General features: G+C 47.5%; 1 protein-coding gene across 5 annotated transcripts in view; it reads right to left on the minus strand.

The window, feature by feature from the left end:
• Window positions 1–27,117, minus strand: part of CSNK1G1 (casein kinase 1 gamma 1) — a 102,078-nt gene that overhangs the window by 9,785 nt on the left and 65,176 nt on the right. For all 5 annotated transcript variants that reach the window (XM_051796475.1, XM_051796474.1, XM_051796476.1 and 2 more), the window contains 7 exons: window positions 19,693–19,844; window positions 13,708–13,942; window positions 11,161–11,246; window positions 9,094–9,178; window positions 7,626–7,774; window positions 5,986–6,090; window positions 2,214–2,321 (listed from right to left, as the gene is read on the minus strand). In XM_051796475.1, the coding sequence (XP_051652435.1) occupies window positions 2,214–2,321; window positions 5,986–6,090; window positions 7,626–7,774; window positions 9,094–9,178; window positions 11,161–11,246; window positions 13,708–13,942; window positions 19,693–19,844 (920 nt within the window). The remainder of the gene's footprint in view (window positions 1–2,213; window positions 2,322–5,985; window positions 6,091–7,625; window positions 7,775–9,093; window positions 9,179–11,160; window positions 11,247–13,707; window positions 13,943–19,692; window positions 19,845–27,117) is intronic.

The following is a 27,117-nucleotide window of genomic DNA, read 5'->3' on the forward strand; positions in this document are numbered from 1 at the left end:
ATGTGCTGCTGCCTCATTTTCAGGTGACAAATTCATCCTTAAAGGAACCGGTGGCTCAAAGGTGCCGACCCCCCCCAAGGGTGCAGCACGAGCTGGGGTGTCTGCTGAGGAACAATTCCAGTCTCTGCAGCCACACACAGCACATTTTTTGTTCTCAGCTGCATGTAAGCAGAATTTTAATGCTTACAGTGGCACATGGAGGCTCATAAACTGCTTAGGTAGCTGCATTAGTGCTGTAGCTACAAGGAAACCATTCCCCTTACATTAAGAAATATGAATAAAAACATCTACTCGGTACTGAGTGCTGGAGTCATACAATCACAGAGCAGTTTGGGTTGAAAGGGACCTTTAAAGCTCAGCTCATTCTATCCCCTGCCATGGAGAGGGACACCTTCCACTAGACCAAGTTGCTCCAGGCCCCATCCAGCCTGGCTTTGAACACTCCTGTCCCTGTCTGCTCACATCTGAGATCAGAGCTACATATTTATCAGTTCCTCCTTGTCTTTGTTTCTCTGCTACTCAGTAAAATATCTTTAAATGAAAAAAGGAACATGACTAATCAAGCAAAAAAAATCATTCAACCCAATCAAGTATCAGGAAAAAGTAAATATTTCAACCTAATCTGCATTTCCCTAAGGACATCCTGCACTACCCGTGTCCTCAGCTCAGCTCTGGCCCACTCCAGGTACTAATTCCCAATTCACCAGAGCCAATTTTCAGAGTGTTGTGTCTGACAGAAAGTGAGCTCTCACAGCAAACCTCTGCCAAAGAGGCAGTGATATCAGTGTTCCTGTTTGCTTGGGTGATTCCTGCACCTTCTCTCCAGCACATCCAGCCAGCTCACTCTGGCACCAGTGTAAGAAGGTCCCTCAGTGAGCCTGGGTGACAACCTGACCAGGTAGGACTTCACAGAGTCACAGAAGGGTTTGGGTTAGAAGGGACCTTAAAGCTCATCTTGTTCCCACCCCCTGTCAAGGGCAAGGACACCTTCCACTATCCCAGGTTGCTCCAAGCCCCATCCAACCTGGCCTTGGACACTTGCAGGGATGGGGCAGCCACAGCTGCCCTGGTCAACCTGTGCAAGGGCCTCACCACCCTCACAGGGAAGGATTTCTTCCCAATATCCCATCTGGCAGTGGGAAGCCATTCCCCCTTGTCCTGTCCCTCCACACCCTTGTCCAAAGTCCCTCTCCAGCTCTCTTGGAGCCCCTTTAGGCACTGGAAACATTTCTAAGGTCTCCCTGGAGCCTTCTCTTCTCCAGCTGAACATCCTCAGCTCTCCCAGCCTGGCTCCAGAGCTGAGGGGCTCCAGCCTTCAGAGCATCTCTGTGGTCTCCTCTGGACTTGTTCCAACAGTTCCATGTCCTTCTTGTGCTGCTGGACCCCAGAGCTGGAGGCAGTTCTGCAGGGGGCGTGTCACCTGAGCAGTGCAGATGGGCAGAATCCCCCCTCCCCTGCTGCCCACGATGTGGGATCAGCCCAGGGCACGAGGGGTTTCCGGGCTGGGGCATGTCCAGCCTCTCATCCACCAGCACTCCCAAGTCCTTCTCCCCAGGACTGCTCCCTGTGTGTTTATCCCCAGTCTGGATCGATACCATGGGTTGCCCCAACACAGGTGCAGCACCAGCACTTGGTCTTCTTAAACTGCATGAGATTCCCATGAGTCCACTTCTTGAGCTTGTCTAGCTCAAGACATTGTTCATTCCTTGTTCATAAACAGGAATTTTTCAGGAATTAAAAAACTTACTGGTAGTGCCACCTCCAACTGTCACACCCCTTCCAGTGCAACCATCCAGAGATGCACCTTGTGGCCACCATGCCCTTGCACTGGTGCTGGTCTGCTTTGGAACAGCTAAACCCTCTTCCCAACATTAATGGGGATTATCTCCAACAAACTCTATTTCAGTTGCTCATACCACCCAAGAGAACCTCCAAGATGGGAGAGAGGGTGCTTTATAGACCAGACCTGCTAAAACACACATACATGCTGCTTTCTGGCCTCGGTTTGACAAATCTGAGTTCAAAACAGCACTTGGAGGAGAAGCTTCATCAAAATGGTAACATCAACAGTTGCCATCACAGCTTGGATCCCACAAACCCACGGCCTGAGCGTTACGTATGGGACAGGACCAGTGAGATCACTCTCCTAACCACAACCTTGCTGTAATTTGAGGAGAATTCAGGGAGTTTAACACATCAGGAGGAAGAGGTACCTGCACTGATCCTCCGTGTCGATCTGCAGCCAAATGAGATGTCAGGTACGAGGTATTTGTCTGCCGGCTCGGCTGGATCTCCCACTCTCCTCGGCGATCTGACGACGCCTGCTCATGAGTTCAGAGGCACGAGAGAAACAGAAGAGAGGGCAAAAGGTGAAAGAGAGGAAGAAATAAAAGGGTGTTGGTTAGTGAGTTAGTTTCTTTGCAAAAAGCAAGGCATTTACACTTCTAGCTGGGCTAGAATTTCCCTTTCCCAAGTGCACCTCGTTATTTACATCTGTGGTGGCTGCAGTGATCCACTGCTGGAGTGGATTTTGTCTCCTCTGGCTGATGAACAAAGAGGAAGATCTAGTCCAGAAGATCTAGTCCAGAACTTATTTCTTTCCACAGCTTCATTTCCATGTATTTCAGCATAGAAACAATCACACTGCCAACATTTCACTCTGTCTGTCAGGTCACACACACCAGAGCACTTGGCATGGCAGCAAGGTTGGATAAACGAGCTGAATATCCCTCAAATACGTAATTTTAAACTCAAATTTGCAACGTAAAACAAAGCCAAACACTTCATTTCACCTGTTCCACACACTGATTCACCTGTGCAGTGCAGAAGGAAACATCCACCACACCTGCTTGACTGGAGAGAGGGTTGGGGGCTTTTTGGGTTTCTGCAGAAAAGTAGATAAGAAACTTTTGCTAACAAGTTTCCTCTCTGTCCCAAACAGATGCAAACATCAGGTGAGTAAATTATTAGAATTTTATTTGTTTAATTAGAAGAATCCCTTTGCACTTGCACGAGAAGCTTCTGTGGGTCACCCATCTTTGATGACAACACATCCAATGCTCACCTAAGACTCAGGAGTATCTCAGTGCACCTGAACCCAACTGACCCAAGCGGGAGGAACACAAGACTGGGAAGTGTGGGACAAACAAATCTGTGTTGGCCTCAGCTGAATGAGACACCACGGATCTGGCCAGGAAACAAGAAACTCCAGTGAATAAACACCAGGTTCTTATCAGTGAAGGTGAAGCAGTAACCAAAGAGAGGTGCCTGGTACACAGAGAGACTCCAGAAGTCTCTGAAGAAACCTCAACATCCACTAGTAAATTGTCAGTCTACTAGAGCAGAAGCATATCCAAAAAGTAGGAAAATTAAAAGAGAAGTCCCCTGGCATTTCATAAAACATCTGTTATTGTTCCCTTTGCTCTGACTCCCTCCCAGAGTGATCCATGGTGCTGCTCCTCCTTCCAAGCAGCCACCAAATCAAGGTGCTATTTCCGTATAGGTGGTCTTGTTGTATGATCTGGAGTGGTTTAGGTTGGAAGGGACCTTAAAGATCCCCTGGTTTATCAAATCTTCTTACTACACATCCTTCCTGTCAGCCTGAGACACTGCTCATGCTTTTTGTCCTTGGTGACACACTCAAAGGAGAAGCACCTCCCTTGGAATATTTTTTAATGGCTGTAAGTCACAAGAACAGGAACAACTGGAGAATTTGAATGAAGGTTTTACAAGCTGGTGGAAGGCAGATCCTGAGTGCTACTTCTTCCACTCGGGTGCTTGGCCAGCCCAGGGGATGAAGCAGTACCATGGTACTTCAGCACTGGGTGAGGCAAACTCCTGCCCAAGGGCCTGCAAGCATTTTCCAGGAAAGGCTTCAGTAGCCACAAGAGCAAGATTTGTCTCTTTTTTTTTTTTAGCTCTACAGCCAAGTATGTGACAAACTGGGTTTGAAGTCAGCTCGAGCTGAGCCCAAAGCAACCCAAGGAGTGATACTGAGGAAGTGATGCCTGTGAAATTTAGAATAGAATAGAAAAGAGCAGAATAGAATAGAATATCCTGAGTTGGAAGGGACCCATGGGGAACACCGACTCCAACTCCTGGCCCTGCACAGGACAATCCAACAATCCCATCCTGTCCTGAGAGCGTTGTCCAAACATTCCTTGAGCTCTGGCAGCCTTGGTGCTGTGCCCACTGCCCTGGGGAGCCTGTTCAGTGCCCAACCACCCTCTGGGGGAAGGACCTTTTCCTTCCCAACCTAACCCCCCCCAACACAGCTTGGGAGTATCGAATTCCCATTAACACTCATCACCTTCCTCCCAGCTTCGAAATCACATGACAAGACCGGCACTTAAAGACGGAGAGGGGCAGAGCTCGCCCATCTTTGATTAAATACCCTCACTTCCCAGAGGAATGGGCTACAAAAAGGACATCACACACGTCAGCTCTTTACTGGGAGTCAAGTATTGTAAGAGATCTGCAGTTATTATACCCAAGGACAAAAAAAAGGCCATTAAATCTGGAGACCCAAACCCACGCCTCCAATTCACACTTGATATGTTTCTTTTTTCTCATTTTTCCTTTAGAGAAATCTTTTGCTCAAGACTTAAAAGGAATGTCCCTTGGAAGAGAGCTGTTTGTGTTTTGGTGAGAAGAACCTGATTTTCCCTGTGTTATATTAAATAATTCATCATCCTAAGTAATGTTTAAGTGAAAATATGACAAAAGCTGCTGTGCAATCCCACATTCGGACTATCTGTGTGGCTCAGAAGAACAAGCTGCCTGCATGTTTTGGGACTAACACAGATTTCTTTGGACCTTATACTATAATTAGTAAACTCAAATGCCTGAAAACGAAGCCAGGTGTCACTGTCCAGTCAAGGAAACACGATGCCTCACACATACACACCATGAAGGTCTGTGGTCGAGGGGGACAACTGGAGATTCCACACAGAACTGGGGGGTTAATGCAGCAATCAGGGAATTTATTAAAGCAGATTATTGTGGCAGGGCTCACACAGCAGCCCACACTAATCACTGCACAAGCACTGCACTGCACGTGCTGCAAACCACCCGCTTTCAACAAGGGGTGTTCACACCGACTGCAGCTGATGGATTGGGATGTATCCTAGTCTACCGTAGTTGCTCGACCCTTCATGGCCCAAGGAAAGCTGAGCCCAGACAGGTTATGACACCTCACACGTGGTGTTCCACCCCTGAACCCCAGTTTGAGGAGCTGTGTGGGGGCAGTGCCAGCAGGCAAGGAGCTGAACAGGACAGAGGTTGGAGGAGCAGAGCGAGCCCAGATCCACTCCCTGGGAATAAGAGCAGCAACAGCTCCAGCCAGGAGCCCCAGCTGGAGTTCTACTGAACATCTGAGCAGTTCTGTTAACACAGAAAATCCAAACTCTCAACACCAACAAAGCAGTACAATGAGAAAGGAAAAAATGGGGCAATTCAAATTCAAATCATGGCAGTTCATCTGGACCATGATGCCCAGCCTTCCCAAGGGTGCCTGCCCTGCCAGTCCTTTGTGCTCTGCAACACTCACACCCTGAACTGGACATTCCAAGAAGGATACATGGGAGTATATGGGACACAGATCTCTACTGCAGCCACGTGCTCCGTGGGCAGAGGGCACCTGGGACAGGCTGCTATTGCCACACCTCTCAGGCTACTCTACATCCATGTGCTGTGAGTAAAAGCACCCCAAAAAATGTTGTAGGTCAGGGCTGGATCACTGACTTAACCAGCTTACACACAAACTACAGACAAACAACCCATTCCAAACTGGAATCCACTTGGCTCATGAGGAATTCCACTGGTCGATACAGTATTTCAACAACCTGTTGCTTTGACAAAATTCTCCTCAAATCACAATCTTGAACTGAAGCAGGGATTGTCCTTGTCATGACCAAGAATCAGTCTCAGCCATCTATAATGTCTGCTTTTCCAGTGCAAGAGGAATTCTGGGAGGGAGCAACACACCTGATTGCGAAGGGCCTGCTGAGATGGTCGATCCCGGTGGACGTGGCTGTCTCTTGTTACTGCAGATGTCCCAGAATCTACGTGAACAGATCCCACAGGAGTAGGCTGGAAAACAGGGTGTTGGTTAGGATGAAGACTCTCACATGCACAGACCCGCCATGTCAGGAAGCAGGAAAACATCAAAACACTGCTCAAAGGTAATAGCCAAGGAGAATTACAGCCAGGGCTATAAAATCCCTGTGACTTGATGGCCATGTGATTTAACGGTGGACACCAGCCCCAAATGTCTTGTATAAAAATTAAGAAGATATTGTTAGGTGTCAGTCTCGGTGTCAGATCACACCTAATGCGTCTCACACGCGGTTATTACAACTGAAAATATACAGACTTGTTTTCCTCATCCCCTCGTCTCACCACTTGTAAAAATCACGCTTGCACAGAAACAGGACGTGTTAAAATTAAAGCTTCATCTGCTCTCTCCTCACCAAAGTCATAATCCCTGCTCCCAACACCGAGATCTCCATAGCAACCACCGCGGTTGGCAGCAGTAGCACGCTTGTCTTACAAGGTGCTCTTTATCAATTGCCTTTGTAATTAAAGAAAAATGAGGAGAAAAATCTTGATTCACAAAGGGAATGATTTCTCAGGAACTGTTTTGGGCACAGTAAACATTGGGAATGCTAAATATAGTTGGGACAGTAAAGCACCAGCAGCAGTACCTAGTTCAGCACTGAAGACAATGAATTTACAGGTGTCATTGCTGGTGTTTGGGGTAGGTCATGAGCAGAAGCACCCAAACCAAAGAGCTTTAGACTCTTCTACCACATTTCCTTATGACACAGTTTTTGGCCAAGTACAACTGGCTTTTGACAAAGAAAGCAACACAATGAGATCAGGGTTACAGTCCACATGGAGTCATGGAACTGCTAAATGGAGCTTGGTTACTCCAGCATTTCCTTGTCATGTGCCATACAGAGCTGGTTCAGCCTGTGGAGTGTCTGCCAAGATATTTTGAGCTCAGGAGGGAAGGGTTAGATTAGATATTTGGGAGAAATTCTTCCCTGTGAGGGTGGTGAGGCCCTGGCACAGGTTGGCCAGGAAGCTGTCTGTGGCTGCCCCATCCCTGGAAGTGTTGAAGGCAATCTAGGACAGTGGAAGGTGTCCTTGCCAATGGCAGGGGTTGAGAACAAGATGAGCCTTAAGGTCCCTTCCAACCCAAACCATTCTGGAATTTTGTTATTCACTGAACATCCATCAGAGATGATGAGAACTTGACCATTACAGGAGTCTTCTATGATTCTCCTGCTTTAAGATGGATTTTACATGGTTGTCTCCAATCCTGTGTTAGACTAGAGGGAATTCAGTCTGGTCATGTTCACTGTCACAAGCAGGGAAGTGGGGCTTGAATATCCTGCCAGTGCAAACCTGGAGAGGTGGGAAGGGGCCTTTGTCCCTCAGAGGAACTTTGAGGCACTGACAGAACCCCCTGAACACAATGTCAGGACACTTCACTGTGTTGAGAAGTAAAAGATTTGACCCTAAGCTCACTGGCATTCATTGGGATTACCAGGGACAAAGAGGCAGAGGTGTGGAAGCAGCCCCTGGGAGGCAAGGCGGGGGATTTCACAGGGACAACTCACAATTGGCCTGCCGACCCAGTCATAGGCATAGTCAAAGGTGTAGCCTTTCTTCTCGAACAGCTCCGTGAAGATGGTTCGCAGGTAGTCGTAGTCTGGCCTCTCAAAGAAGTCTAATCGCCGGACGTAGCGGAGGTACGTGGCCATCTCCTCTGTGGGAAAAGGGAAAGGCAGCAGCTTTTATCCTGAATCTTCCAAATGAGCTGTTAGAAAACAAGGTCAATTCACGCTGTGCAAGAATTGTCTGGGCTGCCAGCACTACCTCTGGCTTTTCCTCTACAAGGAGCAGTTTTTAGTAACAGCCCACAATGGAAAACAATTCAAACACTTCTCAAGCAAAGATGGAAGTCCCACCTCTGCTCTACCTCACATCTGACTGCCACACTTGGTTTTATTCTATATCTTTGTATAAAATAAACACAATGAGAAATAAACTCACTGAACCTGCCAACAGGCTGCTCACACGCATTTAAAATGTTGTTGCCCAGAGAAGCTGTGGCTGCCCCATCCCTGGAAGTGTTCAAGGCCAGGCTGGATGGGGCTTGGAGCAACCTGGTCTAGTGGAAGGTGCCCCTGCCTGTGGCAGGGGGTGGAACGAGATGAGCTTTAAGGTCCCTTCAAATACAAACCATTCTGGGATTCTGGGATTCTCTGAGTCTATAAAATAGCCACTGACATCTCATATGGGGAAGGAAAGCAGGAGATGTTGGTGAGAACATCCAACCTGAAGCTGTTGTGCTTGGAACTAAGTGGATTTTGGAATGACACGTCTGGGGAATTAGCATGACTGAAGTGAACAATGATACCTTTCCAGGACTGCTGGTCCTTATGCTGGGAAAGAGCCATGTGACACAACAGCTCCTACAGGAATAGGAGTAGTCTTGGTTCTCTCCTTCGTGTCAGGACTTCAGAAAACACCCAACACCCCCCCACACACACTCTGTGAAGGCCACAGGGTACCTGGGGAGGGCTTTAACTTTGTATCCTGTTTAACTGGAGAAAAGGTGCAGGGCGTGGCTAGAAGCACATCTTTAGTTAACAATCCCCTTAAAACTGCTGTCAGAAGGTGGAATTCAAGGATTAGACACACCATTCCATCTTCCAAGCTGGCCACCTACACTTACAAAACCTGTAAAACCTTGCATTTGGAAAAGAATTAATTAGGTACATCCAACACAGTCATTTGGGAATGGGAAAATAATGAGGACCTCCTTTGGAAGGAAGCCAAGAAGCTGAGTTACACGAGGCCCTTGAGCACTGTCCAGGTTCCTTGATGGGAAGAGTTAAGCTCATTTTAAGCCCTCAGGCCCTGCTAATTTATAGCAGCAGCTCCAGTTGTTTTCCAGCTTGAGGAACAACATGATGCACACACATCATCCAAATACTTTCTGTCAGAGGGGCTCAGGACCATCCTATTTAACAAGGTCTGTCCCCCTCCAGCTGCACTCACACAGTCCCGTGAGGGCTTTACCTGGAAAGTTCTCACAGAGAACTTCAACCGGAGTGTTTCTCTTTGTGTCCCCAATCTTCTGATACCTCTCTTTTAAGGTGTCAGCCTGCAGCGCACAAAGACAAAACAGTTGTGGAGAAAGAGTTCAACCATGTGAGAAAGGACATGCTGTATGGGAAGAAAAACAAGGTTTTTAATGCCCGTTCTGGGTGGTATCAGGAGATGTTACTTGTAACTGAACTGCCTCCTGACTACACTGACAGGAACATTTTATGGGCTTTGGGCAGAGAAAATCCAAGGCCGTGTTCAAAACATCCTCATTAAGGAAAGGCAGGACGCTTAATAGTGTCTTACAAGGCTCCCTTCTCACAGTGCAGTCCTCAGGGCCGTGCAGAGAAGGTTTCATGGGAGAAGCAAACAAAGCTGCAGGAGCTGGGATGGCACATCAGTACCTCCCCCAGGCGCAGGGCCATTGGCAGCTGAGCTGCCTCCACAAACGTCTGCAAAATATATCCACTGCAAGGGCAATCTGGGTCTTTCTGGGTGTAACAGAAAGACACCACACAGATAACTACTTACATCAGTCACACTTCTCCCAAATCCCACGCTGCTCCCACACTGCCTCTCCTTTCACCCCCGAACTGCCTATCACTGAGACAGCACTGACCAAACATCTGGTCATAAAGGAAATGAAACAGTTTGCAGTTGGATTCCCCCCTAAATCCCCTCTGAAGCACAGAACTCTGCTCCAGTTGCACCCTAAAAATGGGGTTTATTGCCTTCATTTCAAAATATGCCAATTAGACCTGGCAGCAGCTTAATTAGCATCACAGGTGTTCTCTCAAGACATGGCACTGACAGTACAGACCAAAAGTGTTAGCTGAGGAAACCTAGAAAAGCAACAAAGCTGTCCCATGCTAGGTCAAGCTGGAGAGCCCGAGTTTGCCCTGGACCTCAAAAAGGAGTCAACTAATTCTTATCAAGTTCAGCACCAAACTTAGGAACTTTTGTAGAACCTTGTCAAAACCTGGAACTATTTTAGAATAATTTACAGGATTAATTTAAAGGAGATGAGTTCAGCTAAGCCAGAAATATGTACCAGAATAACACACAGAGGCGTGAATGTAAAGTCAGAAACATTCTGATTTCTTTCAAGACCCTTTCATGCTTGAAAAACCCTTTCTTTGCTTTTTCTGCCATGTGTCTGATAAGGCTGAGCTCAGACTAACTCTGGATAGGTGGTGACAGAAGAGCTTAACAAGGTCTATCACCCAAGCTGCTTCCACTGACCATTGCAGTGTCCTGCTGAGCAGCTCCTGAGCCCAAAACCTCCCCTTCTTTTTTCAACAGGAGTTCTTGTCTTCACTAACAAACCTTCTGCTATCCTGATCAGATTTGGTGCCTTCGCTCCCTGCAATTCCAAAGCTGAACACAGCAGCTTAACCATCAGGGAGGTGATGGAGAAGTGAAGATGCAGCTTCCAAGAGCTTCAGAGCCAGGAAATGACTCGCTCCTGGTTAACTCAGCTGATGGATGTTGGCGGCACTCAGTAACTCAATTGCCTGCAGGCCTCCTCATTGTACACGGCATCCCATAAACTCCTCAGCACTGAGTGTCCAGCGTCTCTGGAGGGAAGCCAAGCTCAATCCTTCTGCCAGAAAACCAGTTTTTCAAGCTGAAGTCCATCTGTTCATCTAAACTCATCAAACTGCTCCCATTATAAACACAGATCCCAGATGCAGCTGGAGGATTGTGTGCCCTAACTGGAATTTCATAAACAACCACTGTGTCCCCGTTGCGCTCCAGCTCGGGGCAGCTTCCAACCACAGCTCTCATTGCTATCCCTGAACCTCTGCTCAGTCCTCTCTCCAAAACTGTACCAGTTTGGCAAATCGAAGTGCCAGGTGACATATTTCTACCTTAAAATCTTTCCTGTAGCTAAAGCTAATGCCTCGTCCTTAGACTTCAAGGACGTAAAGGAGAGGACAGTGTTTCTGGCTGGGTTTTGCCGATGTTTCCCCAGTGGATTATCCTTTGGGCAGAGACCAGCAGAAGTTTTCAAGGGCAAAACCTAAAGCTCCAACCTACCTTCAATCCCTGCCAGGGCAGGCTGCCTCGGAGGAAATACATGAACATATGGCCCAGGGCTTCCAAGTCGTCTCGACGACTTTGCTCTAAAAGAGAAGAGATGACAAATCATTGCTGCAGAGGCAGAAATGGCTCTGAGATGTCCTCAGCAGCCACACCTGTATCTGAGATAAAGGTATCACAGGGACGTTCCCTCGCTGTCTGCAGCTCAGATCTCGTGCAAAACCACCTAGAAGCTGTTTCAAAAAACCAGAAAATATGCAAAATCAGCTGGAAGGCATGAGATAACACACGAGCTGTACGACAAACAGCCCAGACTGTCTGGGATAAGTCTTAATTGCAGAGGAATAAAGCAGTTCCTCAATCCTTCTCCAGCCTGCCAGTGTCGATGGTGCACCTGCCATGTGGGGCTGGATCATTTCCTCTGGACTCCATGGGAACAGGGGATACTCACAACCAGCTGCAGGGAACTACCCTTGCACAGTGCCAACCCTTTTGCAATCACTCCTGCATCTCATTGCATCAGAGCAGGTCTAAAATAGCTCCTTCCAGAGCTGTGAAACACTTGCTGCTGTTGCCATGCAGATGTTCTGATTATAAATGAAGGGGGGGAAAAGGGGCCTCGAGCCAAAGGAAAAAGCATCCTTAAAATAAGCTGCCAAAATGTATCCAAAAACTCAAGGGAGGATAGAAGAGAACAACAAATGTGGAGTCAACAGCACAGGACTGGGGCTGGGCTGGGTCCTTGGGTTTGCTGAGCTCACAGACTGATTTGGTGCAACATTCTCGCCTCCAAATCTCTATCTGCACCAAATGATGTGCTCCAAAGCCACATCCCAGAGCAGATCAAGCCCACAGGCCATGACAGAAGTGAGCTGGGCCTGCTGCTGCATCATCTGCACAAGAGGAAGGCAGTGTTTTGCACAGCGTGACTCCTTCACAGGCAGCAGTAACTTAACCCTCAGCAGATGCTGGGAGTGAGAAACACTCATGAGAAGGGAGCTGATATGACAGTTCCTGCAGGTTATCCTGATAAAAAGGAGAAAAAAAGAGGATGTCCTGGGTAATTCAGTGCAATGATGAACTTCTCAGGAAGATGGTTGACTGCACCTGTCTCTCAGAAAAACTGCAATCAGACGCCTTAGTTTTAAGTGTGAAGGGACTGATTCTGCCTGGGCTGGTCTTACCAGTGAAGCATCAGCCCCTCAAAACCCCTCCGGGCAGAGACAGCCTTCCCTGGCTGGCAGCCAGCCCTGCCCTCCTCAAATACAACCCCAGAACTGACTCTGACCCTTTCCCTGCACAAGCCCCAGCGGGAGCTGAAAACATGCAGGGAAATGGGTCCTAAGGAAGGCATGTGGTGCACTTCAAACACAAACACATCCTTCTTCCACATCACCTGCACCAGCAGCTTCCGAGCCCACTCCCTCTGTGCTTCCCATTCCCCCACCCCTTCCTGACTCTTCACTTTCCAGCATTAGAAGTTGGGCTCATCCCTCCTTACTCCCCAGAGAGAGCAAGCTCTCCAAGTGAGGTGGAAGCCAGAACACTGGGAGGCCATTCAAAGAACATTCCATTATCTTCCTTTTTTTTTTTTAGGGGTTTAAGTGAATATAAACATTTCATAAGGTGAATTTTTGCCTTTCAGCCACAGAAATGTAATCTTATGGTATAAGAGAAAGCAGCGAGGAGAGGAGATGAAAGCCAGGTTTAAAATTAGTTAAACTATTCATTTTCTCCAACCAATTACTAGGTCAGGGAACATCCAACTCTAACATCTGGAAGGTGTTTATAGCACAGTGCTGTGCTATAAAAATCTACTTGTCCATCATTTAGTGTGGCAATCACCGCCTGCCTGCTTGTCTTTTATCAGTGCAGGGCTGCTCCCAGTTATTTAGTTCTCAATAACAACTATAATTAAGAGGCTTCCAACATTTCAGCTGCCTCAATTCCTCAAAAGAGGAGGAAAAAAGCCTCACAACTGTAAACAGCATGGCAGCATCAGGAGGTTCACAAATAGCTTGAAGAGCACAAGAGAGCTGTAAGCCAAGACACCATCAGAGCCCTACTGGACTCACATGGCAAGTTGGAGCGTGTCCAGAAGAGGGAATGGAGCTGGGGAAGGGGCTGGAGCACCAAGAGCTGCTGAGGGAGCCTGGAGAAAAGGAGGCTCATGGGGGACCTTCTTGCTCTCTCCAACTCCCTGACAGGAGGGTGGAGCCAGGTGGGGGTCGGGCTCTGCTCCCAGGGAACAAGGGACAGGACAAGAGGAAATAGCCTCAAGTTTTGCCAAGGGAGGTTTAGGCTGGATATTAGGGAAAATTTCTTCACTGAAAGGGGTTGTCAAGTATTGAACAGGCTGCCCAGGGCAGTGGTGGTGTCCCCATCCCTGAAAGTGTTCAGAAACCTTGTGGATGTGGCACCTGGGGACAGGGGTTAGTGGTGAACTCGGCACTGCCGAGGGAGTGGTTGGATACAATGACCTTAGAGAGCTTTTCCAGCTTAAGTGATTCTGTGACTCTTGGAGCTCCCCCTGAGCAGACAGACCTTTGCCAAGGTGGGTGTTGATGGACATGTATCTCGCCGTTCCAGTTAAGCTCTTGTGCTCCCTGTAGGGTATGTGTTTTTTGGTTTCTGGGTCAATGTACTCCTTCGCCAGTCCAAAGTCTATGATGTGGATGACGTGCTCCTTCTTATTGCCTTGCCGGCCAATGAGGAAGTTTTCTGGCTTCACATCTCGGTAGATGAGGTTCTTGGAATGCACGTACTCCATCCGAGAGATCTGCAGAACGACAAGGAAACGGTTATTTGGGAGCAGACCAGCCACCGGGAGAGATGGAAGAGGAATTTCTCATCCCCTCCTCTCCCTGGCTATTGTGCTGTGCTCCCTGACTTTATTCCCACGGAAATGGCAAAAGCTGTTTATGAGGCGTTACCGCCGGGATGCAGCTCTTGGCAGGAAGCCACGGGGAACTGCAGCAGCCTTTTTGTATTGATTTTAAACATACTAAACCAGTTACCAAGAGCTCTTCCCTTGCCCACCGCCTTCCCTTGTTGCTCTGTGTCTTACCACCTTCCTCCCTCAACCCATATGTTGTCTTAGACACGCCAGATTCTTCATGGAGGGGGATTTCTGGGCAGGCAGAAGATTTATGATCCTCAAAGCTGACTAAAATAATAATTAATCTCACTGCTGTCAACTAGGAATAGCTGGAATATTTGTCAGCTTTTGATGAACATTGTTCTGGCAGCATGACTGAAAGGGAAGGTGAAAGGGCAGGAACCCCACTTCCAAGGTGATGGAGGGCCTCCAACAACACACCTTGTTCAGAAGTTCACCATTAAAATTGCTTCTGAACCCAAATATATTGCAGGTGATGTCTGAACAGGTTGCCAAGCAGTTCTCCTTTGAGTCCCTAACTTAAGAGATGATTCCAACTGGAAATAACTCTCAATTCATTTTAATTTATGAACTCTAACTGCCTTTTTAGTTTTTAAATGAGAACACATGAATCTCCATTTCGGGCTGTTCTGGTCGCAGCTGCCCCACCTGCCGTTGGACACGGTGGCTTTGGTAAGCAAGGCACTTGTTTGGAGAGGCCACTGGGATTGACCCACATCCACGTGGGCTTGCAATACTATGACACCACCACGAAGCTCCCACAGACTCCCAGTTTTGCACTAACGAGTGTCAGTCCCCAGAGGTCAGTGCCGCACTGCTGTGATGGATGTCAGGATGGCACCCTCAGGTTTGGGGAACATCTAAGGCAAGAGCCACCAGCTGGTCATCCCCTCTGAGTGGATCCCAGCAGGAAAGCTCCACAGGTTGGAGCTCTGGATCACTGAGCCAGCTCTCCCCAGGCTGAAAAGCAGAGAACCAACACCCCATCAGCCCTTCCAACCACCCCGCTCGCCATGACTGTGAGCACTGCTGGGCTGACAAACCCCACCTGCTCCTCCATTTCTTGCTGAATCCACACACCAATCCACGGGGCAAATCCAGATCATTCTTTCTCTTCACAGACCTTGGATCCACACCTGGCTTAAAGCTCCATGTGTGTGTGATCCCTCCATCCAGCTCCCAAGCCCTTATCAGGTACCTGATTTTTAAGGAAAACCTGCTGCATTTCCACCTCTTGGAAAGAACAGGCAGGAGGGGGCAGCACTCCTTGTAAAATAAGCAGCTCTACAAGGAGGGCAGCAGACAGGAAAAAACTGGCTGCAGGTGAATCAGGATTAAAAAACAGGACTTGCTCAAAGGCTCTTCAAAGAAGGAACTGGCACGTGCTGCCGCTCCCCTCCCCTCCACGCAGTGATTGATTTCAATGTGCTGGGAAAATGGGTTTCACGGCTAACAGCCATTATTTCCAATCAATTACAGGCTGATGCAGAGCAGAGCAGATGCTCTTCAGCCATTCTTCACGCTTTGAATCATCTACAGGACACAGCAGCAGGTTGGGAAACAAAAAGATACGTCGGGAGGCAATTCAAATGAAGATGCAACCCTTGAAAGTGGAACAAAGCACTTCCTCGCCTCTCCACATGTAACAAGCTCTCAAGCAGAGCCTGACAGGCTCATTTGATTTGTTCCTGCTACCAGAGCAGCTCAGTTGTTGAAATCCCAACAGCAATTAGACAACCTGGAAAGAGCCTCCTTTTTTTGTTCTTTAAAAACTCACAGCAAGTTGCATCAGGCAGGACAACAGCCTGGTCAGCTGAGGTGTTAGATGAACCAGCAGCAGCACTCAGAGGTACTTATTTACCTGCCTTTTTTCCTTCCACCTGCCTTTTCTGCTTTCACCACACACACACAGATGTTGTGGGGTCTTTCATATTCCTTCTTCTTTATTTCCACCTGCCTGGATGCTTCATGCGGGAGAGCCATGAAGGGTGGAAGACACCGTGAGTCAGAAAGATGTTTCCTGGAGCAGCTTCCATGCTTTATTCCCCCTGACAAGACGCTCACCCTGCTTGTGGCTGCTGTGATGCAGAGTATCTGGGCCACATCATCCTCCCAGGCTCACTGCCTGGGAAGACACGAGCAGTGGTGGTGTGGCACGACCTCGGCACAACTTACACCCACTGCACAGCTGAAGGAGGGGAGAAGGGGAGTTCCTGCTCCAGAAATGTGCTGGATGCAGAGATGCAGTGCCCAACTCCTCTGGGTTTGAACCACAGGCTCTAACTATTCTATAGTCAGAGAAACCACTTGAGGAGCTGGGACTAACTTGGCATTGCTTTTACACTGAATAAACAGCAAGCACAGGAGCACTGGGGGTGGATGGAAGACTCTTGTGAATTAAAGAGGGATTTTCATGGCCAGGGCCGGCCCAGTCCATCTTTGGGCCACAAATCTCCATTTCAGATGTTGGAGAAACCCACAGGAGGGGAGAGAATCCCTTGGCACACAGCAGGACCCCTGCGCTGCGGTGAAGAAATGAGAGGATATTGTGACATTTACCAGATGCCAAACAAACCCATGCTTTCATTTGCCTTCCTCTTGCCAAGGAAGGAAGTGTAACAAATCCTCTTCTCCCAAAAAGGTAACTCTTAAGGAGCTGATCTCAATGGCAATCTCATCTCTAGATCCTCCTGATAAATTCAAGCCCTTCTTCCACTCATGACCTGTTTGAATATCAGAGATATTCAAGATCAGCAGAGATACAAAATTTACCTTGTTTAAAGGCAATTTTAGATGGTCACCAATGAGAAACCTTTTTGCCACGACTTGGTCCAGACCACATCCAGAATGTTTGCCCAGTGCCTGGCACAATGGATCTGCTGAGCTGTCAGGGAGCATCGCACAGGCTGGACTCGGCCAAGAGTGAAAAACTGAAGTCTGAATAAAAACCCATTGTCCCCAGATTTATGGGCTACAGGGACTGACGTAGTGACCATGGTTTTAAATGCCAAGCTTGGCTTCATTCAGGAGCATCACTCCCTCAATCTGTTTGGCTGCACGTGGAGGATGGAGGAAGTAGCTCCAGTCTGAACGATTTCCAGACAGGCTCTCCTTGAAGACTCATTATCATCCAGTCTCTATCTCCCTCGGCCAGGAGAGCCTTCTTGGTATAAAACTATACTTTAATTCTTCTGCAATCACAGTCCTTAAAACAACGACGCTGTCCTTGTTTTTCCTAGAGAAACTCCTCTTATCTTTTAACGTCTTCAGATTAAAGGATCCATCGCAGTCCTGAGATGATGCAACCTGTCAAGCTCAGTAAGGCCAGCCAAACACAAATGTGTATTAAAAAATATCTTTCCACAATGTCTCTCATTAAAAATTGACCACTGGACACAAAGGGAAAGGACCGGATGCTCCTACAGACATAGGGATCATCACATGTAAGTGAAGGGAGAAAGATGAGGGGAACAAGGGGTGGTTACCCTTTATTCTCATGCCCATGGCTGGAATTCCAGAAGCTTAAGCAGGTTTGGCTGGTCAGAACCAAAACAAAATGTAATTCCTGGATGTGAACCGCTGGAGTTTGACAGTCCAACTTCCCTTCTCTGATGTGTGTCTCAAACTGGAGGGTGACACAGTGACTGCAATCATTTAGTGTCAAGAAAAGATAAATCCAAGACAATTTCCCCCAAAGCCTTGTGGCTGCAGTGAAGGGTTTTCATTCCAGTCACGTTAAGTGCATGCCAGCTCCTTCGGGAAACACGTCTCCCAGGCCCAGGGAAGGTGCTGGGGTACACCTGAGAATGATAAATCTGTTTCCTTCAACGTGCACACTCCAAGCTGGCAGCTCATGTAACCTCCCTGAGAACACTGAAAAGGTCCTAAAACATCTCCCCACAGCAAAAGGAGCAGTGCTGCCTGGTCCTTTGGGAGAACATCAACTCCTCCATTTCCAATTGCTTTTGGGGTCCTCCCACATCACCCTCAGCATCTGTTTTCCCACTGGTACCAGTGTCTTGCTGAGCTCCAGGCTTGCTGAGGGTACAAGGTCAGCAGATGATGCCAATGAAGAATGCCCAAGCACAGAGCTGAGCTGCAGCCCTGGAGCATGACAAAAGGCAGCTGACACTGCTCTGACAGTCTTGATTTCCCCAGCAGTCACAAGGGAATGGATTTACACCTTTCATTTGCTTCTTTACAACCAAAAGGTCACATGAGCTAAAGCTTTGGCTTTGCCAGCTGTTGCCACTTGATTTAATCAAAACCAATACCATAAATTGGCTTTCCACTGATGAAGGAACACTCAAAACCAATAGAACTTGACTACTCCACCCTGGGAGACCCAACTGCACAAACCTAATACCAGGCAGGTGCTGTTCAAACTTCTGCTGTTGTGACCTCAAATTTCCATTTAAGATTCTGCTCTGGCACACTTCAGTTTACCTGGAAAGGAGTGTGTTCCTCATCCCTTACCATCTTCTCTTCCCTGCAACACTTCTATCCACAGAGCTGTTAATGTGGATATACAGTCCCTACTCTGCTGTGGAGTATCTGAGTGATCCCAAGGTACAAGTATCCAAGATCTGGATATCTGCAGATACCCATATACTTGGGAATCTGCAGACCACAGGCTGAAAACCAAAAAGCTAAACTCAAATGATCACTGACTAGCCCTACTGACTTAGGGAAGTTCCCCTCACCCTTAGGACATTCAGTTTTCACATTGTTCACATTTAACACAGACCCCTTCCAGCTTGGCTTCCTTTCCTTCTCAGGTAAATTAATGTGATGTTGCCCATAGATCTATTATATTCCAACTGTTAGTAATTTAAACCCATTGGCAAATTTTGACTAAATTTGACCAAGACAGGGCCCTCCAATGCTGGTATTTTGGCTAAGGAGAGCTCAGCTCCCATCGCTCTGCTAGGTCTCAGTCTGTGAGTGGCCCAGCAGCACCAAACCAGTAGAACTGGTAGGACTGTGGGAGGGTGCTGTGCTCTCTGTGTCCTGGGGAATGGGTAAGAAATGAGATGTTCCTGGGACATCCAAACAGAAGGAGTGAGCTGGGGTAGGTACCGGGGCAGGGCTGTGTAGGGGACATGGGACGCAAGTCCGTAGGAATCCAGCGTCACTGGTTCTGCTGCCCAAGGAGCGAGGTTCTCATAAGCATAACTTGACCTTGCCTTCATAGGCAAGAGTTCTTCTCACACCTGAGAAGTTTTCTTTTATAAAAAACATGGAGAGAGGCTTTTTATCAAGGCCAGCAGGGATAGGACAAAGGGCAACATTTTTAAACAGAAGGTAGGTTTAGTTTGGATGTAAGGACGAAATTCTTCCTGTGAGGGTGGTGAGGCCCTGGCCCAGGTTGGCCAGAGAAGCTGTGGCTGCCCCATCCTGGGAAGTGTTCAAGGCCAGGTTGGATGGGGCTTGGAGCAACCCGTGGCAGGGGGGTTGGATTAGATCTTTGAAAGTTCCTTCCAACCTGAACCATCCTGTGACTCTGTAACAGAAGGAGATTCTCTCTCCAAGCAACAGACTGCCCTGAACCTTGCACTGCACCAACCCATCCTCAGCTCTCCGGGACTGGCAGACCCAAGTGGCCCTGTGGAGGCCCCACTGTCACTCACCAGCTGGATGGCAATCATCAACACCGTCTTCAGGGTGAATGTCCTGTCACAGAGGTCAAACAAATCTTCCAAGCTGGGACCAAGCAGCTCCAGTACCATGGCGTTGTACTTCCCACATGGCCCGAAGTAATACACCTGGGGAAGCCCTTCAGCTGGAAGGGATGAACAGAGTTCAAATCAGTCAGTGGGACAAGGTTAATTCCCTTCCTCTGGCACGTAGGTCTTTCTCTGGGCAGAGCTTTACTGTTACCTTTTGAGTGATTCTGTTTGATGTTGCCCAATAAGGAAATAAGTTCCAGCACACACTGTGAATGAACTGAAGGCCAAACCAGTGCAGGCTCTGCTCAGCTACACCCTTGGACAGACAAATGGATTTCAGAGCAATAACATGACCACATGAAAGCCTTGAGCTTTGGCAGCTTGAAGACTTGGACTTAGGGAACAAGACACAGAGTTCCCTGTGCTGCACTAAACACCAGGCAGAGAACAAGCCCAGATGTCGTTGGCACTTGTCAGAGCAGTTAGGAAGATGATAGCCCTTGGAGAACATGAGGCATGGCCAAAAAAGGGCTGCTTTGTCACTCAAGATAATACACAGCCCTTGTCTTTCAGCACAACCTTACACAACGGTTACTCCTATTATACTCAGGGAAAGGAAGAAAAATCCTTTTCCTTTAAAATAGAGAAAAGCTTTAAATTTTGACCCATCACCACGTAAAAACAGGTGATCATAGTCATTAAACATATGTGCATACACATAACTATTAACATCCAATTGGTAGGAGCCAGAGCCCACCTTCCCACCCAACTCAGCTCAGCAAGAGCACACAGTGTTGATGCTCAGCTGGCAGGGGGTTTTTGGGTGGATCAGCTTTCTAAAAGGCATTGGAAGGGAAAAAAACCAGCCTCGGTATTGGAACACTCACAGAGCTGCACAGCACTCCTGAAATTACCTTTGAGTTCAAAGTAAATCAGAGCAGCCCGTCCAGGAGGAATTCGGTGCAGGGCTAAGTGCTCATTTTGACAATCAGCACCTGCACAGCACTCAGCATCCCAGCACCAGCATCAACTGTGTAACACTCATAAAATTATATGTATTTGCAGTCAACACCTCACAAGCAGTTCCAAAACACAGTGGAAGGGTTTTGTTTTGAAATGTGGGGGTTTGTCCTATGTCAAAACAAGGTATTTGCTTGAATCCCCAAAGATAGGGTATCCTGCTATTCAGTGTAAAGGCTGAGCCTGGGGAGCACCACTACAGAGATCCATAAATTACAGAGCACGGGACCTGAACACAGCGTGATCATTAATTTTATGGCATGTTTTAAGTAGGTGCAGGCCCACACCTCTATTTACATAAGAGATCAATAATAGAAATAGCAAAATAATCAACTAATGAAGTGCACGGTTTGGTATCACAGTGTTCTCAGGCAGTGGAACAGGGAAACACTTAAGGCTGGAGTGCATCAGCAACACAGCAACTGCATGTCCTACTCCAGATTTAGGGAAGCCTTGTTAATCCACGGCACTCTTCAATCTGCCAGCAATGTCATAAATGTGGTGCTGAGATTACTAAAGCTTAAATGCTACAGAACCTGTGCTCCCATGTACAGCTCCAAAAGAACAAAATGTGGCTTGACAAAGATTACCAGAGGATGGTTTTAATCTTGTTAACTCGGGGAATCACGTTAGGTATCTGTCATTGGGATGCATTAATGGGATATTACAGAGTGTTGCAGGAATTCCCTGTCTAACCAGAGTTTTGTGTCCCACGTAAAACATTTACCCAACCTGGTTTTGGGAGGCTGCTGCTCCTAGCAGAGCTCCGTGCTTTAGAAAGCACTAACAGCTATTAAATCTTCCAGGAAAACAGGATGGTTTGATGCAGAAGCAATTCAGAAAGCCAAACAATGATGGCATGTGATCCAGGCAGCTCCAAAATGCTTTCAAATATCCCCAAATCAACATAAATGGCAATTTCATGCCATCAGCTTAGTGCTGAAGGCTGGAATAATTGTGATGGTTCTTGAAGTAACTCATGGTGAAGCACTGGGGTTTCAGTGAAGTCTGATGAATATTTGCCTACATAATCACCTCTAACCCAAAGATCAGCATCTCTACTTTTTTAGAGACAATCGAAGAATAATAGAAGAACAGAATATTCTAAAGCAACATTTAAAACTGAGATGATTATAAATTCTAGATATAAAGCGAGTACTTCTACCACAAGTCTCAAAAAGCGGAAATCAGGAAAGAATTGGGATTAGGACTGTGCTAATTAAGGTATGTGGAAGAATAAAATTGCAGAAAGGCTTTACAGTGGTGAAGGATCTCATTCCCAGAGCAATGGAGAGGAGAACATTTACAGCCTCACTTGGTCAGGAGTGAGCACTGCAACTAAAATTCAGTTCCTACTGGGCATAAGAACCAGGAAGATCCATTGCAGCAAGACACAAAATGTGGGGATTTCACGTCAGGAAGGAAGCAACACAACTGTTTAGTGCTCTCTGGGATACCAATTCCTTCATCTTTACCCCCTCAAAGCCTTGCAGCCAAGAGCTTGGAGAACTCTCCTTGTCTTTAACCTCTGGGAAGGCTCTGCTCTGGGTGTGAGCTCTAACAAGGTGAGGCTGTACCAAAGAACAGGAAAAAAAGCATCCTGAGACATTATTTTTAGGGTTTGATTTCCCTCTGAGGGTTTTCAGCAGCAGTGCTGCCAACCCTGCAGTCAAGAACTTCCCTGCTGCCTTTGCCAGAGTAAAACTGCTGTAATATTATTCTAATTTCCAGAGCTGCATCACTGTGCCCCCGACCCAAAGGAGCATCACTGTTGAGCCCTGTGAAGCCTCCCAGCCCAAGCCAGGGCTCCTCAGCTCCACATAAGTTACTGAAATGAAGTTAGGAGAGACACAGGGTAACATGCCCTGAGCTCATTCAAACTCAACTCAACTCACTGGGAAGGGGCAAAGCTTGAAAGAGCAGTTGTGAGCTTGGTGTACATACTAAAGGGAGTCTGTTGGCAGATGAGACTGGATGGAATTTGAGATACAGGCAGCTCCAGACCCATTCAGAACAATAAAAAGGGTCAGCCTAAGAAAATCTACATCAAATTTGATTTAACCACAGCCCATCTGCATAATTCATGACGTAGCTTGGCTCTATTTCAGGACAAGTGTCCTGGTGCCACTGAGTCCACTGTCACGGTGAACCACAGAAACTCCATAAATATCACCAGCAGACCTGTAAATACTTAAGGACATTGCCAAGAGAGATTGATGGAGGAAAAAGGACTTTTTTGTCTGGGCTGTTGACTTTCAGGTTTTTAATGGTGTCAGGAGAGGACTGGAAAGGTCACACAAAGCCAAGGTGCCATATTGCAGGTGAGCAGCTCTGGAGTCAAAGACTGCAGGATGAAAAGCCACTGGCAGAACAGAGTCTCATCTTAAGAACTCAAAGGTAAACTCAACACCTGAAGTACAAACCATGATCAGTTTAATGCAATTAATGCATGAAATCACACTGAAACTAGGAATTGCTCCATGGCATTAGACAGGAGCAACAAATTAAGGGAAGAAAATCCAGGCATGACACATGCAGGTTTTCCTCTGGAGAACAGCACTTTATTACAGTGGAGGCTGCTGCAAGCAGAAATCATCTCAATTTGCTTAACGGCTTTGGTCTTGCTGCTGAGTGATTTGGCTCTGCTACATGGAAAAGGCCCCGCTCCACCCTCGCTCTCACGGGAAGTTTATCACCCCAATAAACACAGACTGATCGCTGCACTGGAATCCACAGGCAAATTCTGCTACTTCAGCAGAGCGATGTCTTGGAAAAAATTCAAGCTGAGCACAGCGAAAACCCAGCAAAGCATTTCAGAGATTAAAGCCTTGCGGCTGGAACGACAGCGAGCGCAGGCAGCAAAGCCAAAAACTAAGACTCTCCTTCCCCCACACTCCTGAGCAGCCCCACGAGACTGGCCTTGGCTTTCCTAAACTCTCACTGCTTTGGCTTTGGCTGCCACCAAAAGGGACCATCGCATCACCTTCTCGTGCTCACGGGGCTGAGCAGTAAGTTGGGTCAACCCAAAAAACCTTGGCTTGGGCTTGAATGCAAGAATGGGAACAGTAACAAACAGCAGGACCACTGCTCTTCCACAGCGCTTCATCTGAGCAGAATTAACACCCAGAACAACTCCTTTCAGCAAATTTCCATCACAAGATCGACCATCCTGGCTGATCCAAGTCGTGCTGTCTTGCTTTTACATCATGACTAACAGCCCTAAGAGCTCCTCAGGCATCCAGCACACTCCAAGAAGCCACATTAGTCCAGGCACACAGACATTCCAGGCACACAACCATTTCCAGGACCGGCTATGAAATGGCAACGGGCAGAGATGCCAGTCAAAGGTTATGCCCAAGGGAAATCAGACTGTGCAGCACCTGCCCCACGTGGCAGGCCCGGAAAGCAGGACCCATCTGCTGCAGCAGAGCACACAGACGCTGTGTATGAGAGGCTACAAATAAACCTCAACAACAGCCAGCAGCCCAAAAGACACCCAACTGCAAGCAGCTACATGTGGCACCTACACCAGTGGAGAGGCAGAAACTGTGTCCCCACAGAGCAAATAACCAGGAGACATCCACAGTTTGTGAAAAGTGATCAGTACAGTAGTATCTGAATCACCCATGTTTTTTGCTCCTAGGGGGAATTGGTTTCTGCTGCCCTTCCATGTGGTGTGCCCAAATAGAAAAGCTGATGTTTTCAATTTCAAGAATTACAGAAGAATTTCAGACCCTCTCTTCACTCAGGTTTCAACACTGAGCTCTACTGCAGAGCTAACCCCAAATTAGATACCCAAAACACAGGGAGGGGGGATCAATCCAATATCCAACAAAGGGCTGATGCTCGACACAAAACCACACTCTATGTGAGCAGCAAGAACTCTTCTTCATTGAGAAGGATGCAGAGACACACCAGCAGCAGCAGTGCACAGAAAGTTCTGTGTGATTTTAAAGCAGGGCTGATGAATGGGCCGCAGATTGTCTCAAAATTCCCATTCAGAGCAGAAAGTTTATTTTTACAAATCACAGAACACAAAATTACACGATGAACAGCATAAATAGCAACTGTGCGAGAGCTGAACATCTATAGCTAAAATTAAACATGTTCCAAACAAATTAAACAAATTGCTTTAGAGTAGTCTACCCATTTAAGCTGATTACACTAATGAGGATCTACCCTTCTCTTAATTTTCAGATCAGAATAAAATCCTGGCTGAAAGAGAAGCTTTGTGATCAACATCAACTGGGCCAAGATCTCAGCTTTTAACCTCTTCAAACACATCCTGTGAAAATCTACCTGAGCACATTGGTTAACGGGTTATGCCTGTGAGCTGGGAGTAAAAAAAGCTCGTTTTGACCTTCAGGTTTTGGAATAATCTGCTTCAAAAACAGAAAGAGGAGAGAAAAGTTGAGATGGGTTCATTACTGGGAACAGAGTTCATAGTGGGTTGGCAGGGACCTTAGAGATCATGTCGTTCCAACCCCCTGCCATGGGCAGGGACACCTTCCACTAGACCAGGCTGTTCAGAGGCCCATCCAACCTGGCCTTGTTGTTGTCCTGAAGGTCTTTCGAATGTTTGATTGGATGCATTTCAGAGATGTCTTCCCTCAAAATAATACTGCAAAAGCTTTGGGATACAGCCCTTCACCTTCAACCTGAACTGGAGGAGCTTGGGGAAGGACAGAGACTTTGGGTGATTGAGAGGATTTTTTCTTGTTTCTTGCCAGAAAACACTCAGCAGTTGAGATGCGAAGGCAAACAAGAAGAAAATGTAATTTGTGACTCCAGCAGAAGCTCAGTGTGACAGCGTACGGTCTGCCACAATCTCTCCAACCACTCCAAGGCTTCAAAAACCTGGAACCAGCATCAGATTAGGGAAACAACCTAAGAATAGTGAACTGATCCCACAGACACACAGAGAAATATCCACCTGGAGCAGTGGGGTTGGAGCAGTGCCGGTGCCCGAGGACAGGCAGCTCTGCAGCAGCTCCCTTCCCACCACTCTGATTCACAGAGATGACCACCATGACTGGGGGTCAGGCATGAGTGTTTCCAGCCTGGCTTACGACTGTAAAGCTTATGAATAATTTCCTTGCTCTCCTGAGCTTTGATACTGTGGTTTGAGAGCCCAGGATTTACTTTCAGTTCTCTCTCTCTCACTCATCTGAGCAGGGGGAAGAGGAATCAGACTTGCCCAGAGCACCAGGCTGCATCTGCTGCCCCTGAGCATCCTCCTGCTCCGTTTGCTCCAGCTGCTGCCAGACACCTGGCGCTCCACTGCCAGCTTTTCCCAACATCTCCTCCCTGGACTGGACAATGAATCATCTCCCTCCTGGGAAATGCTGCAGGCTCCATCACCCCTGCCCAGCAGGAAAGGCTGTGGCAGGACCTTCCAGTGCAGTCCACTGGCAGGTGAGGAGGCACAGAGCCACCTCCAAGAGGGAGGAGAGGCAGAGCAAGGCCTTCCCCTTGCCCTTGGATGTGGAAGAGGCACAGTTCAAACACTCTGAACCTGAGAGGTACTGGGAAGTAACACCAGGGTAATGTCACAAGTTCATCATAGAAGAGTTTGGGTTGGAAGAGACCTTAAAGCTCATCTTGTCCCACCCCCCTACCAGGGGCAGGGACACCTTCCACTAGACCTGGTTGCTCCATGCCTTGTCCAACCTGGCCTTGAACATTTCCAGGGATGGGGAAGCCACGAGAAAGTATTGGATCAGCATCTTCTCCCCTGATGATGGCAGAGGAAGCCAAGTTTTGATGGGAAGAGGTGACACTGAGCACAACAGTGAGTTGTGAGGAGACAGAGCTACTGTCATCTCTAACGAGGTCCACGTGGACCCCGAGACTCCAGCCTCACTCCAGCACATTTTGTGCATCTTCTCAGGATATGCAGGATGTATTTAAGCCCTGCTGTGTTTTGAGTAGCTTGTTAGTATTTGAATCGACCAAAAAAAAAAGGTGTGGAAAAAGGAACAGAAGAAAAACAGACATGGGAAGGACAGAAGGAAGAACATATTTGTTCTCGCTGCTGGTAAAAATCCAGACTATTTGATTTTTACTTCAATTTCAGAAAAACAAATTTCAGGATGGCCGTGTTATTAGAATGGGGTGGCAGTTCTTCCTCCTTAGGTGGTACAAGCTGCTTTCCTGACATCATGACTTGACTCTATTAAACAACTCCTCACATCCACAAAGGAAGAAGCAGTTGCAGAGGGGGTACCAAGAGGACATTCACATTTGTATTCATAAAGATAAAAAAAGACTGGGAGGAGAAACAGCCCTACTGGAAGGGCTGAATGCAGGAAAACTTTCAAAATCTGGGAAATTTACCCAGGAACATCCATTCACAGGCAGTTTTTT

Source organism: Manacus candei, unplaced genomic scaffold (genome assembly GCF_025592945.1).
Source record: "Manacus candei isolate 608988 ecotype Guabito, Panama unplaced genomic scaffold, ASM2559294v1 h1tg000046l, whole genome shotgun sequence".
NCBI classification, from domain to species: Eukaryota; Metazoa; Chordata; class Aves; order Passeriformes; family Pipridae; genus Manacus; species Manacus candei.